We start from the raw sequence: 14804 nt of genomic DNA, 5'->3' as shown, positions 1-14804 counted from the left end.
CGGCCAACCCTAGTCTCGACGCAGGGGTTCGGCCAACCCTAGTCTCGACGCAGGGTTTCGGCCAACCCTAGTCTCGACGCAGCGTTCGGCCAACCCTAGTCTCGACGCAGCGTTCGGCCAACCCTAGTCTCGATGCAGCGTTCGGCCAACCCTAGTCTCGACGCAGGGTTTCGGCCAACCCTAGTCTCGACGCAGCGTTCGGCCAACCCTAGTCTCGATGCAGCGTTCGGCCAACCCTAGTCTCGACGCAGCGTTCGGCCAACCCTAGTCTCGACGCAGCGTTCGGCCAACCTAGTCTCGACGCAGGGTTTCGGCCAACCCTAGTCTCGACGCAGCGTTTTGGCCAACCTAGTCTCGATGCAGCGTTCGGCCAACCCTAGTCTCGACGCAGCGTTCGGCCAACCCTAGTCTCGATGCAGCGTTCGGCCAACCCTAGTCTCGACGCAGCGTTCGGCCAACCCTAGTCTCGACGCAGGGTTTCGGCCAACCCTACCTTTAAACCTTTAAAGCCAAGGGCAGGACACATGTTAGCACGAAGGGCAGGACCAAGTTGAAACATGGCTAATATCAATCTTTAATAAATTAATTTTCAGATTTTTTTACACGGCACACACTGCATTAACACACACACACGCACGCACACACACACACACACACACACACACACACACACACACACACACACACACACACACACACACACACACACACACAATGAACATTACATTACAGTCTGCATTAACACACACACACACACACACACACACGCACAATGAACATTACATTACAGTCTGCATTAACACACACACACCAATGAACATTACATTACAGTCTGCATTAACACACACACACAATGAACATTACATAACAGTCTGCATTAACACACACACACACACACACAATGAACATTACATAACAGTCTGCATTAACACACACACACAATGACATTACACAGTCTGCATTAACACACACACACACACACACACACACAATGAACATTACATAACAGTCTGCATTAACACACACACACCAATGAACATTACATAACAGTCTGCATTAACACACACACACACACACACACACACACCAATGAACATTACATAACAGTCTGCATTAACACACACACACCAATGACCATTACATTACAGTCTGCATTAACACACACACACCAATGAACATTACATAACAGTCTGCATTAACACACACACACCAATGACCATTACATTACAGTCTGCATTAACACACACACACACCAATGACCATTACATTACAGTCTGCATTAACACACACACACACCAATGAACATTACATAACAGTTTGTGAAGGTGATCGGGGGGAGGGGGGGGTAAATTAAGGACTAGATTCTATCTATGTTGTGGTACTTCTATGTAAAGGGACAGGGCTGTATATCTATGTTGTGGTATTTCTATGTAAAGGGACAGGGCTGTATATCTATGTTGTGGTGTTTCTATGTAAAGGGACAGGGCTGTATATCTATGTTGTGGTATTTCTATGTAAAGGGACAGGGCTGTATATCTATGTTGTGGTATTTCTATGTAAAGGGACAGGGCTGTATATCTATGTTGTGGTGTTTCTATGTAAAGGGACAGGGCTGTATATCTATGTTGTGGTGTTTCTATGTAAAGGGACAGGGCTGTATATCTATGTTGTGGTATTTCTATGTAAAGGGACAGGGCTGTATATCTATGTTGTGGTATTTCTATTTAAAGGGACAGGGCTGTATATCTATGTTGTGGTACTTCTATGTAAAGGGACAGGGCTGTATATCTATGTTGTGGTGTTTCTATGTAAAGGGACAGGGCTGTATATCTATGTTGTGGTATTTCTATGTAAAGGGACAGGGCTGTATATCTATGTTGTGGTGTTTCTATGTAAAGGGACAGGGCTGTATATCTATGTTGTGGTATTTCTATGTAAAGGGACAGGGATGTATATCTATGTTGTGGTATTTCTATGTAAAGGGACAGGGCTGTATATCTATGTTGTGGTGTTTCTATGTAAAGGGACAGGGCTGTATATCTATGTTGTGGTATTTCTATGTAAAGGGACAGGGATGTATATCTATGTTGTGGTATTTCTATGTAAAGGGACAGGGATATATATCTATGTTGTGGTATTTCTATGTAAAGGGACGGCACTGTAGGAGAAGCGGAGGGCCGGAGGACCACTTCCTGCGTGGTGCTGTTTGATGAGGTCAGACAGGAAGTCCATCACCCGGAGGTCATCCTCCCCGCTGAAACCCCGCCCACACAGGAAGTCCCTGCGACGCTGAGTCAGCGTGAAGTCATCGTCCTCCCCGGGGAGGCTGGGAAGCTGGAGGTCAGAGTGGCTGTGGCAGATGGGTGGTGCCTGACCCCCAGGTGAACTCTGAGCTCTACCCGATGTTAGAGTTGAAAGGTCAGGAGAACAGGAGAACAGGAAGGCCTTAGCGGTCAGCTCAGCGAGGCAGCTCTCCACGTGGAGAAGGTAGGTGCTGCCACGACCTGGACATAAGAAACACAAACAAACATTCAACACATTTTTACACTATGATAGACATGCGAATAGTTTAGTTGAAGATGCAGGTAAAGACATAAGACAGGAATGCTGTGTTCATAACCAAGTGGAAGTAGGAATTTAACCTCTTCAACCTATGGGGGCGATGTGTCATTATTGGATAAAAAGACGTGCCCGTTTTCATAACCAAGTGGAAGTAGGAATATAAGACCCCATTGGACTGGGAGAGACATCCACTGTTCCGCCCCTCCAACTGGCCAATAGTAGTGGGAGAGACATCCACTGGAACGCCCCTCCAACTGGCCAATAGTAGTGGGAATTTAAGATCCCTGGGAGAGACATCCACTGGAACAAACCTCCAACTGGTCAATAGTAGTGGGAATTTAAGATCCCTGGGAGAGACATCCACTGGAACGCCCTTCCAACTGGTCAATAGTAGTGGGAATTTAAGATCCCTGGGAGAGACATCCACTGGAACGCCCTGCAACTGGTCAATAGTAGTGGGAATATAAGATCCCTGGGAGAGACATCCACTGGAACGCCCCTCCAACTGGTCAATAGTAGTGGGAATTTAAGATCCCTGGGAGAGACATCCACTGGAACGCCCCTCCAACTGGTCAATAGTAGTGGGAATTTAAGATCCCTGGGAGAGACATCCACTGGAACGCCCCTCCAACTGGCCAATAGTAGTGGGAATTTAAGATCCCTGGGAGAGACATCCACTGGAACGCCCTTCCAACTGGTCAATAGTAGTGGGAATTTAAGATCCCTGGGAGAGACATCCACTGGAACGCCCTTCCAACTGGTCAATAGTAGTGGGAATTTAAGATCCCTGGGAGAGACATCCACTGGAACGCCCCTCCAACTGGTCAATAGTAGTGGGAATTTAAGATCCCTGGGAGAGACATCCACTGGAACGCCCTTCCAACTGGTCAATAGTAGTGGGAATTTAAGATCCCTGGGAGAGACATCCACTGGAACGCCCTTCCAACTGGCCAATAGAAGTGGGAATTTAAGATCCCTGGGAGAGACATCCACTGGAACTGGTCAATAGTAGTGGGAATTTAAGATCCCTGGGAGAGACATCCACTGGAACGCCCTTCCAACTGGTCAATAGTAGTGGGAATTTAAGATCCCTGGGAGAGACATCCACTGGAACGCCCCTCCAACTGGTCAATAGTAGTGGGAATTAAAGATCCCTGGGAGAGACCTCCAACTGGCCAATAGAAGTGGGAATTAAAGATCCCTGGGAGAGACATCCACTGGAACGCCCTTCCAACTGGTCAATAGTAGTGGGAATTTAAGATCCCTGGGAGAGACATCCACTGGAACTGGTCAATAGTAGTGGGAATTTAAGATCCCTGGGAGAGACATCCACTGGAACGCCCTGCAACTGGTCAATAGTAGTGGGAATTAAAGATCCCTGGGAGAGACATCCACTAGAACGCCCCTCCAACTGGCCAATAGTAGTGGGAATTTAAGATCCCTGGGAGAGACAGCTCCCACATGTTGACCTCTGACCTACTAAGGAAATGACCTCCAGAACAGCATTTTCAGCAGTTAAATGCAACAAAGCATTATTTATCTATTATAACATGTTTTTGAACACTATAATCTGTTTAGGAGCATGTTGTTTTGGATTATACCCCCACAGCTTGTTCCACCATTAGCCAATTTCCCTCCACCCAACTCTAGTTCCCGTCCAACTTGACCACGACTCTACCCCCTCCCTCCAACTCTACCCCCCTCCCTCCACCAGAGACCCCCCTCCCCCCCACCACGTCACCCCCAAACATCCCTCACCACGACTCTACCCCCCCTCCCTCCCACGTCTACCCCCTCCCTCCACCAATCGACTCCCTCCACCCCCCTCCCGTCACCACGACTCTACCCCCCCTCTGTCACCACGACTCTACCCCCCCTCCCTCCACCACGACTCTACCCCCCTCCCTCCACCACGACTCTACCCCCCCCTCCACTACGACTCCCTCCACCACGACTCCCTCCACCCCCCCCCCTCCCTCCACCACGTACTCTACTCTACCCCCTCCCGTCACTCCACGACTCTACCCCCTCCACCATGACTCTAAGCCCCCATTGAGGTGAACTGTTGTAACTATGTACAAGACAAATCAACAACAACAAAAATACTAATCATTTCACTAGCCTATCAGAGTGTGGGGGTTGGCCAGCCGGCCAATGAGGTGTCCGTGGTAGGCGGGGCTTCTCAGTGTACGCTGGTCCAGGTCCAGCACGGCCAGGTACCGTCCGTAACGAGCCAGAGAGTGAAGCATGCTGGGAGCTGTAGGAGACGTCCTGGGGAGAAAGATGGAAGTTATTTAGTGATTTATATGGTGTTCTAGAACTTCGACTTGTGTTCTAGAACAGCGGTTCCCAAACTTTTTATAGTTCAGTACCCCTTCAAACATTCAACCTCCAGCTGTACCCCCTAGTCCCGTACCCCTTCAAACATTCAAACTCCAGCTGTACCCCCTAGTCCAGTACCCCTTCAAACATTCAACCTCCAGCTGTACCCCCTAGTCCAGTACCCCTTCAAACATTCAACCTCCAGCTGTATCCCAACCTCCAGTCCAGTACCCCTTCAAACATTCAACCTCCAGCTGTACCCCATTCAACCTAGTTCCAGTACCCCCTTCAAACATTCAACCTCCAGCTGTACCCCCTAGTCCAGTACCCCTTCAAACATTCAACCTCCAGCTGTACCCCCTAGTCCAGTACCCCTTCAAACATTCAACCTCCAGCTGTACCCCCTAGTCCAGTACCCCTTCAAACATTCAACCTCCAGCTGTACCCCCTAGTTCCGTACCCCTTCAAACATTCAACCTCCAGCTGTACCCCCTAGTCCAGTACCCCTTCAAACATTCAACCTCCAGCTGTACCCCCTAGTTCCGTACCCCTTCAAACATTCAACCTCCAGCTGTACCCCTAGTTCCAGTACCCCTTCAAACATTCAACCTCCAGCTGTACCCCAGCTGTACCCCCTAGTTCCGTATCCCTTCAAACATTCAACCTCCAGCTGTACACCCTAGTTCCGTACCCCTTCAAACATTCAACCTCCAGCTGTACCCCCTAGTTCCGTACCCCTTCAAATCATTCAAACTCCAGCTGTACCCCTAGTTCCCCCCTTCAAACATTCAACCTCCAGCTGTACCCCTTCCAGTCATTCAAACATTCAACCTCCAGCTGTACCCCCTAGTCCCGTACCCCTTCAAACATTCAACCTCCAGCTGTACCCCCTAGTCCCGTACCCCTTCAAACATTCAACCTCCAGCTGTACCCCCTAAGTTCCGTACCCCCTTCAAACATTCAACCTCCAGCTGTACCCCCTAGTCCCGTACCCCTTCAAATCATTCAACCTCCAGCTGGTTACCCCCTAGTCCCGTACCCCTTCAAATCATTCAACCTCCAGCTGGTTACCCCCTAGTTCAGTACCCCCTTCAAACATTCAACCTCCAGCTGTACCCCCTAGTCCAGTACCCCTTCAAACATTCAACCTCCAGCTGTACCCCTAGTCCAGTACCCCTTCAAACATTCAACCTCCAGCTGTACCCCCTAGTTCAGTACCCCCTTCAAACATTCAACCTCCATCTGTACCCCCTAGTCCAGTACCCCTTCAAACATTCAACCTCCAGCTGTACCCCCTAGTCCAGTACCCCTTCAAACATTCAACCTCCAGCTGTACCCCCTAGTTCAGTACCCCTTCAAACATTCAACCTCCAGCTGTACCCCTAGTCCAGTACCCTTCAAACATTCAACCTCCAGCTGTACCCCCTAGTCCCGTACCCCTTCAAACATCATTCAACCTCCAGCTGTACCCCCTAGTCCCGTACCCCTTCAAATCATTCAACCTCCAGCTGTACCCCCTAGTTCCGTAACCCTTCAAATCATTCAACCTCCAGCTGTACCCCCTCTAGCACCAGGGTCAGCTGTACCCCCTCTAGCACCAGGGTCAGCGCACTCTCAACTGTTATTATTTGCCATCATAGTAAGCCTGCCACACACACTATACGAGAAACTCGTCATCATGCAAGCGGTCAGACAAGTGAAAATGATGGCCAGTAAATAAAAAAAATAAGCTCGTCTCTCAATTTAAAAAAAAAAAGTGTCAATACTTTGCCTCTTGATAACCAACGCACTTCCTCTGTATGTTGTGAAAGCGATACATGGTCGCTGCCCATATCATTGCATAGTGCAGAAAGTGATTTATATGGTGTTCTAGAACTTCGACTTGTGTTCTAGAACGAGAGTCAGGGGCCTCTTGCTTTAACTTCTTGATTTATATGGTGTTCTAGAACTTCGACTTGTGTTCTAGAACGAGAGTTCAGGGGGGCCTCTTGCTTTAACTTCTTGATTTATATGGTGTTCTAGAACTTCGACTTGTGTTCTAGAATGAGAGTTCAAGGGGCCTCTTGCTTTAACTTCTTGATGACAGGGGGCAGTATTTTCATGTCTGGATTTAAATTAAATGCCCAAATTCAACTGCCTGCTACTCATCCCCAGATGATAAGATATGCATATTATTAGTAGATTTGGATAGAAAACACTCTGAAGTTTCTCAAACGGTTCGAATCATGTCTGTGACTATAGCAGAACATATTTAGCAGGCGAAACCCAGAGGAAAAACCATTCAGAACTTTTTTGTTTTTGAGGTCACTCTTTTTTCAATGGTGTTTTCATTGGGAATCCAGATTTCTAAGGGACCTTCTTGCAGTTCCTATCGCTTCCACTAGATGTCACCAGTCTTTAGAAATTGGTTGAGGTTTTTCCCTTTGTGCAATGAAGAAGTACGGCCATCTTGAACGAGGGTGACTTCAAGTGTACTGCTAGATCGAGGCGCGTGACCAGAACGCTACAGTTTGTTTTCCTCCTGTATAGAACACAGATCATCCCGTCTTCAATTTTATCGATTATTTACGTAAAAAAAAGACCTAAAGTTGTATTACAAAAGTAGTTTGAAATGTTTTGGCAAAGTTTACAGGTAACTTTTGAGATATTTTGTAGTGCAAGTTGGAACTGGTGTTTTTCTGGATCAAAACGCGCCAAATAATAAAATGGACATTTTGGATATATATCGACGGAATTAATCGAACAAAAGGACCATTTGTGATGTTTTAGAGTGCCAACAAAAGAAGCTCGTCAAAGGCATGAATCATATTTTTATTTCTGCGTTTTGTGTTGCGCCTGCAGGGTTGAAATATGCTTTTCTCTCTTTGTTTACGGAGGTGTTATCCTCAGATAATAGCATTGTTTGCTTTCGCCGAAAAGCCTTTTTGAAATCTGACATATTGGCAACAAGTGTAGCTTAAATTTGCTATCTTGCATATGTGACTTCATGACTTCTTGATTTTTAACCTCATAGTCCGATCCATCCCGGATCCGGTATCGTGACTACAGCCTCAAGCTCATTACCATAACGCAACGTTAACGATTTCTAAAAATCGCAAATGAAATGAAATAAATATGCCTGCTCTCAAGCTTAGCCTTTTCTTAACACTGTCATCTCAGATTTTCAAAATATGCTTTTGAACCATAGAAAATCAATCATTTGTGTAAGAGTGTTGATGGCTAGCTTAGCATTTAGCGTAGCATTTAGCACGCAACATATTCACAAAAACCAGCAAAGGAATCAAATAAAATAATTTACCTTTGAAGAACTTCAGATGTTTCAATGAGGAGACTCTCAGTTACATAGCAGATGTCCAGTTTTTCCTGAAAGATTCTTTGTGTAGGACAAATCGCTCCGTTTTGTTACTACGCATTTGGCTACCGAAACTAACCGAAAATTCAGTCACCTAAACGTCGAACTTTTTTCCGAATTAACTCCATAATATCGACTGAAACATGGCAAACGTTGTTTGAATCAATCCTCAAGGTGTTTTGTCATATATCTCTTCATTGATATGCCGTTCGTGGAAGCATGGTTATTCTCAGAATCCCATGGAAAAATACCAGCAGCTGAGTTTTGCGCACCAATTTCCACGCAGGACACCGTGCGGACACTTGGCAAATGTAGTCTATTATGGTCAATCTTCCAATGATATGCCTGCAAATACGTCACAATGCTCCAGACCCCTTGGGGAAACGATAGAAAGGGTAGGCTCATTCCTGTCGCATTCACAGCCATATAAGGAGATAATGAAAAACGTAGCCTCAGAAATCCTGTTCATTTCCTGGTTGCAGAAACATCTTGGTTTTGCCTGAAGCTTTTGTTCTAGGGCACTCACAGTGAAAATCTTTGCAGTTCTGGAAACGTCAGAGTGTTTTCTTTCCAAAGCTATCAATTCCATGCATAGTCGAGCATCTTTTCGTGACGAAATATTGCGCTTAAAACGGGCACGTCTTTTTATCCAAAAATGAAATACTGCCCCTAGAGTCTTAAGAGGTTAAAGTAATTTAGTTGAATTTGAAGCTCTGCATTTTCTCTGGCTTTTGGCCGTCCCATAAATCCCAGAGAGGTTAACAAAGCCATTTTCACCGAGGTGTCCGAAACGTCTTTCCAGCTGTCAGGCATTCCCTTGGCAACGAGAGCCTCTCGGTGGATGCTGTAGTGGCGTCAGGAGCACCAGCGTTACCACTCCACTATGTCTCCCTGGCTTTTTGCTCCATCAGATACCAACATGAGCAGCAGCTACGTTCTGTCAGGCATTCCCTTGGCAACGAGAGCCTCTCGGTGGATGCTGCAGTGGCGTCAGGAGCACTAGCGTTACCACTCCACTATGTCTCCCTGGCTTTTTGCTCCATCAGATACCAACATGAGCAGCAGCTACGTTCTGTCAGGCATTCCCTTGGCAACGAGAGCCTCTCGGTGGATGCTGCAGTGGCGTCGGGAGCACCAGCGTTACCTCTCCACTATGTCTCCCTGGCTTTTTGCACCATCAGTACAGATACCAACATGAGCAGCAGCTACGTTTGGCTCCATCCAGACCGTTAGTGGAAATTCCCGCAAGAGAGTAACGGTTAATGTGATTGGATGTTCATTATTTGACTAGGATACCTGTATTTGACATTGTGTTGTTATTTCACTTGAACACCAAATGGTTTAATTTTGGCGGTGAAACGAGGCTACTCAGGCAAGAAAAAGAAAGAAAAAAAACTCGCCCAAATGTAATTGCCCCGTTGGAAAATAGAAACGGATTGTTTTTAAAAATGTGAATCACATTTTTATTTGGCGTACTCCCGACGGCATTGCGCATACCCCAGTTTGGAAATACCTGATCTAGAACTTGGATAGGAGGCAGAGTAATGGGGACATTACAACAGACTATAAAGGGCCTGATAAATCACTACTCAATATCATTTGTAGCTCAGTCAGTCACAATTTTACCCATGATACATCAGGGTTTTGATTTCTCTGTTTTTACCTGTGGATTCCGATGAGTCTCCAGGTGAGCAGGTCTGTCAGCTGAAGAGGCGTGGCCAAGTAAGGCTGCACAGCATCTCCATAGCGACCAGGTGAAGGCAGGTAGAGCGAGAGGGCAGCGACCGTCCTCCTCACGGAACCCTCCTCTCCACCAATCACCACCAGCGGCCGTCCACTTAGCAGGCAGAACACGGCATTCTGGGAGAAGGAATTCTGCCGCAGGAACCTGAGGGCTCCAGGACCCGCCTTCCTCCTCTGGCGCTGATGTCGTCGCGGATTACTAGCGCTGTGGTTGCCATGGAGATGTGTGGGGGGCAGAGAGGAAGATGGAGAGGTGCTGACGTTGCTCATACAGTCCGATGCCTCGTCTACACTCAGCCTGTAAGGGGTGTCGCCTAGCAACCGCCGCCCCCCTGACCCCCGACCTCTAACATCTAACCTCAAGGGGATAGAAAAGTTCACCTGGAGGTCAGGCACCACCACCCGCCTGCTGTCACGCCCAGCCTGACCTCTGACCTCGCCGTTGGCATGATGACCCTCGTACTGCTGGGAGGAGCCCTCTACTGACACCTGGTGGACTGGAGACAGAAACTATATCAGTTACTAAGAGAGAAAACAGATAATACGTTGTAAGGGAAAAAAGCATCTGGGATATTGATAAGGGAATTATATGCTTAAAAGGTAATGATTATTGAAACCATTAGGGATATTGAAAAGGGAATTATATGCTTAAAAGGTAATGATTATTGAAACCATTAGGGATATTGAAAAGGGAATTATATGCTTAAAAGGTAATGATTATTGAAACCATTAGGGATATTGAAAAGGGAATTATATGCTTAAAAGGTAATGATTAAAGTATCCCACCTTGAAAATATTAGGGATATTGATAAGGGAATTATATACTTAAAAAGGTAATGATTAAAGTATTCCACCCTGAAACTATTAGCGATTATTGGTTTATGTAGTACAATGAATGATTAATAAACGTCCAATAAGGTTCAGTAGAGACATGGGAGGGAGAGAAATGTGTGTGTGTGTGTGGAAGAAAATACAGAGAACAATTCAACTGTGTTTGACCCGACCTGGCTAGAACTCTGAGAAACGTATGATAGGACAGGGAGTCCTTCTCAAGGTTCCTGTAATCTCGGGGGAATGGAACTGACAGCCCAGTGGTGAGAACTCTGGGGAAGGATACAATTCACCTACTGTTCGTGTGTATGTATGTATGTGTGTAGGACATCTACTGTTTGTGTGGAGGTATGTGCATTATAAAATGGATGTCTTTGTATTATGGACTTCAGAGCGCTCTCGTGAATAAACTGTACGAACCTTTAGCATAAACTGAGTCTTTGCCTAATTATTATTAAACCCAGGGTCTTACAAACCTCGGGATTGGTCAAAGCTTATTGTTAGTTATTATCATTGGGATTGAAAATTCTCTTGACAGATATGTCATTATTATTATTATTGAAGAGGACAAACAGACAGTCTTACCCAGAGTTCTCTGGGGCTCAGACAAGGGGGCCGGAGTGTCCCATCTCTCTGGCTTCTCCTCTTCCAATTCCCGGACTTCAATACCCAGGGTGCGGTGCAGCCGAGTGGGAGTGTCCTTTAGCTCCTCCTTTCCCTCCGTCTGGACTATATTACCCAGGATTCTTTGGTGCCGAGTTTGCTCCTCCTGCTCGTGAACTACAATACCCAGGGTGCTGTGCTGCTGAATGGGCGTGTCCTCACCTGCTGCCTCCTCCTCCTCCTCTTCCTGGATTACACTACCCATGATTCCATGCTCCTCAGGCTCCTCCTCTGTGATGGCGTTGAAGATGAGGTCGTCGGGGAAGATGGAGTCTGAGGTGCTGATGATCTCAATACTGTCCTCGCTGTTCGCCCTCCGCGCCAGGGACCGCACGTCACGTCTCATCCACACCTCCGCAGGGGCACAACTCCGCACCACATCACAGCCTTCACCCTGACCCAACCCACCAGACAACTCTATAGGAGGAGAAGAGAGTCTAATACACAGCCCTGACCCTTGACCCACCAGACAACTCTATAGGAGGAGAGGAGAGAGTCTAATACACAGCCCTGACCCCTGACCCACCAGACAACTCTATAGGAGGAGAGGAGAGAGTCTAATACACAGCCCTGACCCACCAGACAACTCTATAGGAGGAGAGGAGTCTAATACACACAACACCCCATAATGACGTCACAACACCCCATAACGACGTCACAACACCCCATAACACCCCATAACGACGTCACAACACCCCATAATGACATCACAACACCCCATAATGACAAAACGAAAACAGGTTTAGACATTTTTTGCTAATGTATTCAAAAGAAAAACAGAAATACATTTATTTACATAAATATTCAGAACCTTTGCTATGAGACTCGAAATTGAGCTCAGATGCATCCTGTTTCCATTGATCATCCATCGATTAAGATGTTTCTACAACTTGATTGGAGTCCAAACTGTGGTAAATTCAATTGATTGGACATGATTTGGAAAGGGCACACACCTGTCTGTATAAGGTCTCACAGTTGACAGTCCATGTCAGAGCAAAAAACCAAGCTATGAAGTCGAAGGAATTGTCCGTAGAGCTCAGAGACAGGAATTTGTCGAGGCACAGATCTGGGGAAGGGTACCAAAACATTTCTGCAGTATTGAAGGTCCCCAAGAACGCAGTGGCCTCCATCATTCTTGAATGGAAGAGTTTGGAAACACCAAGACTCTTCCTAGACTCTTGAGAAAACCTTGGTCAGGGAGGTGACCAAGACCCGATGGTCACAGACAGAGCTCCAGAGTTCCTCTGTGGAGATGGGAGAACCTTCCAGAAGGACAAGCATCTCTGCAGCACTCGACCAATCAGGCCTTTATGGTAGAGTGGCCAGACGGAAGCCACTCCTCAGTAAAAGGCACCTGAGAGTCCACTTAGAGTTAACCAAAAACCACCTAAAAGACTCTCAGACCATGAGAAACAAGATTCTCTGTTCTGATGAAACCAAGATTGAACTATTTGGCCTGAATGCCAAGCGTTACATTTGGAGGAAACCTGGCACCATCCCTAGAGTGAAGCATGGTGTTGGTGGCAGCATTATGCTGTGGGGATGTTTTTCAGCGGCAGGGACTGGGAGACTAGTCAGGATCGAGTCAAAGATGAACGGAGCAAAGTACAGAGACATCCTTGATGAAAACCTGCTCAGGACCTCAGGTTCACCTTCCAACAGGACAACGACCCTAAGCACATAGCCAAGACAACGCAGGAGTGGCTTCAGGACAAGTCTCTGAATGTCCTTGAGTGGCCCAGCCAGAGCCCGGACTTGAACCCGATCGAACATCTCTGGAGAGACCTGAAAATAGCTGTGCAGCAACCCTCCCCATCCAACCTGACAGAGCTTGAGAGGATCTGCAGAGAAGAATGGGAGAAACTCTCCAAATACAGGTGTGTCAAGCTTGTAGCGTCATAGCCAAGAAGACTTGAGGCTTTAATCACTGCCAAAGGTGCTTCAACAAAGTACTAAGTAAAGGGTCTGAATAAGTAAATGTGATCAGTTTTTTAATAAAAAAATTAAAAAAAACTTGTTCATTTGCAAACATATCTAAAAACCTGTTTTTTTTTTTTTTATTGTGATGTCATTATGGGGTATTGTGATGTCATTATGGGGTATTGTGATGTCATTATGGGGTATTGTGTGTAGATTGAGGGGGGGGGGAATGATTGAATCCATTTCAGAATAAGGCTGTAACACAACGTGTTAAAAGTCAAGGGGTCTGAACAGATTCTGAATGCACTGTACCTCTGAGTTCCACGTGGGTTAGTCCCTGTGTTCTATACGAGCGCTCCGTCCCCAGAACCTCAATGCTGTCTCCGCTGCTCGCGCTGCCTGGTCTCGTCTCCGCGGTTACTCCTTCTCCTTCAGGATCAAGTGTCGGCTCCGCCCCTCCACTTCCTGTCTCCAGTTTGATTGACACCTCCTCCACGCAGGAGAAGAACGACTCCAGGCTCGGTGGTCCCGCCCCCGCCACAGGATGCGACATCACGCCGCTTCCTCCCTCTAGCCCCGCCCCCTCCTCCTCCAGGTCCTCCTCTTCCTCCTGGTCCCAGAGCTGGAACAGGAACTGTGTGTGTGAAAGCTTCCTGGAGAGCCCGTGTGTGATGCGACGGTTGTGTAGAACACTCTGGTCTCCACGGAGACGGCGTTCTGCGTTGCCCAGCTGTTCTAGCGTCAGAGACAGGAAGTAGCAGTCGCTCAGCTCCTCCAACGGCTTCAGACGGCGGTCGAACCGCCTCGCTGACCAGCCCCCGCCCCCTAGCGACGCCCCGGAAACCAGCTGGGGGGTGTATGAGGGGGAGGGGGGATCAGGAGTCAAGGGGAGGGTCTCTGGGATCAGGGAGGGGTCGTAGGGCAGAAAGCCTGGGTCTTTTAACTTCCTGTTGGGATAGGAAGTGACCTGGTGGAGGAGGGATCTGTGGTCCAGGATGGAACGATCCACGCTAGCAAGCTCGTTGGCCATCTTCTGCAGCTCCGCCTCCTCCCTGATCTCCGCACCCTCATTGGATATCCTTTGAAGCGCTGCTTGAAGGATGGATCGTGTGTACCTGTCAACAGAGAGAAGGATTTAAAACTGTTGTCATGACGTTGGCCTGGGGGATAGGTTTCTGACAGTCATAAATACCTCTTCCCCCATTTTTCCTCTCTCTACCCTACTGATGTGACATTTGAAAACCCCTTGGTTAACATTGAGATTCTGGGCACATCAGGTGGTGGGGGTAAATTAACTATATTCTGGTAATCCGACCAATTGATCATATGCGGTGGTACTTAATGAATATGATGTCAGTTCGGTTGTCATCTGAGACATTCTCATCAATGATAGGAGGACATAAACTCTACA

The 14804-nt window shown here is 47.2% G+C and overlaps 1 protein-coding gene across 2 annotated transcripts in view; it reads right to left on the bottom strand.

The window, feature by feature from the left end:
* Nucleotides 1–957: 957 nt before the first annotated feature.
* LOC115122827 (guanine nucleotide exchange protein smcr8a-like) overlaps nucleotides 958–14804 on the bottom strand; it is an 85178-nt gene continuing 71331 nt past the window's right edge. For both annotated transcript variants that reach the window (XM_065000820.1, XM_065000821.1), the window contains 5 exons: nucleotides 13706–14508; nucleotides 11396–11890; nucleotides 9900–10476; nucleotides 4685–4833; nucleotides 958–2504 (listed from right to left, as the gene is read on the bottom strand). In XM_065000820.1, the coding sequence (XP_064856892.1) occupies nucleotides 2125–2504; nucleotides 4685–4833; nucleotides 9900–10476; nucleotides 11396–11890; nucleotides 13706–14508 (2404 nt within the window). In that variant the 3' untranslated portion in view covers nucleotides 958–2124. The remainder of the gene's footprint in view (nucleotides 2505–4684; nucleotides 4834–9899; nucleotides 10477–11395; nucleotides 11891–13705; nucleotides 14509–14804) is intronic.

The sequence above is a fragment of the Oncorhynchus nerka genome, linkage group LG15 (assembly GCF_034236695.1).
Source record: "Oncorhynchus nerka isolate Pitt River linkage group LG15, Oner_Uvic_2.0, whole genome shotgun sequence".
Classification (NCBI taxonomy): domain Eukaryota; kingdom Metazoa; phylum Chordata; class Actinopteri; order Salmoniformes; family Salmonidae; genus Oncorhynchus; species Oncorhynchus nerka.
The sequence above is the reverse complement of the archived record's forward strand: the minus strand, read 5'-3'. Positions and strand labels throughout refer to the sequence as shown.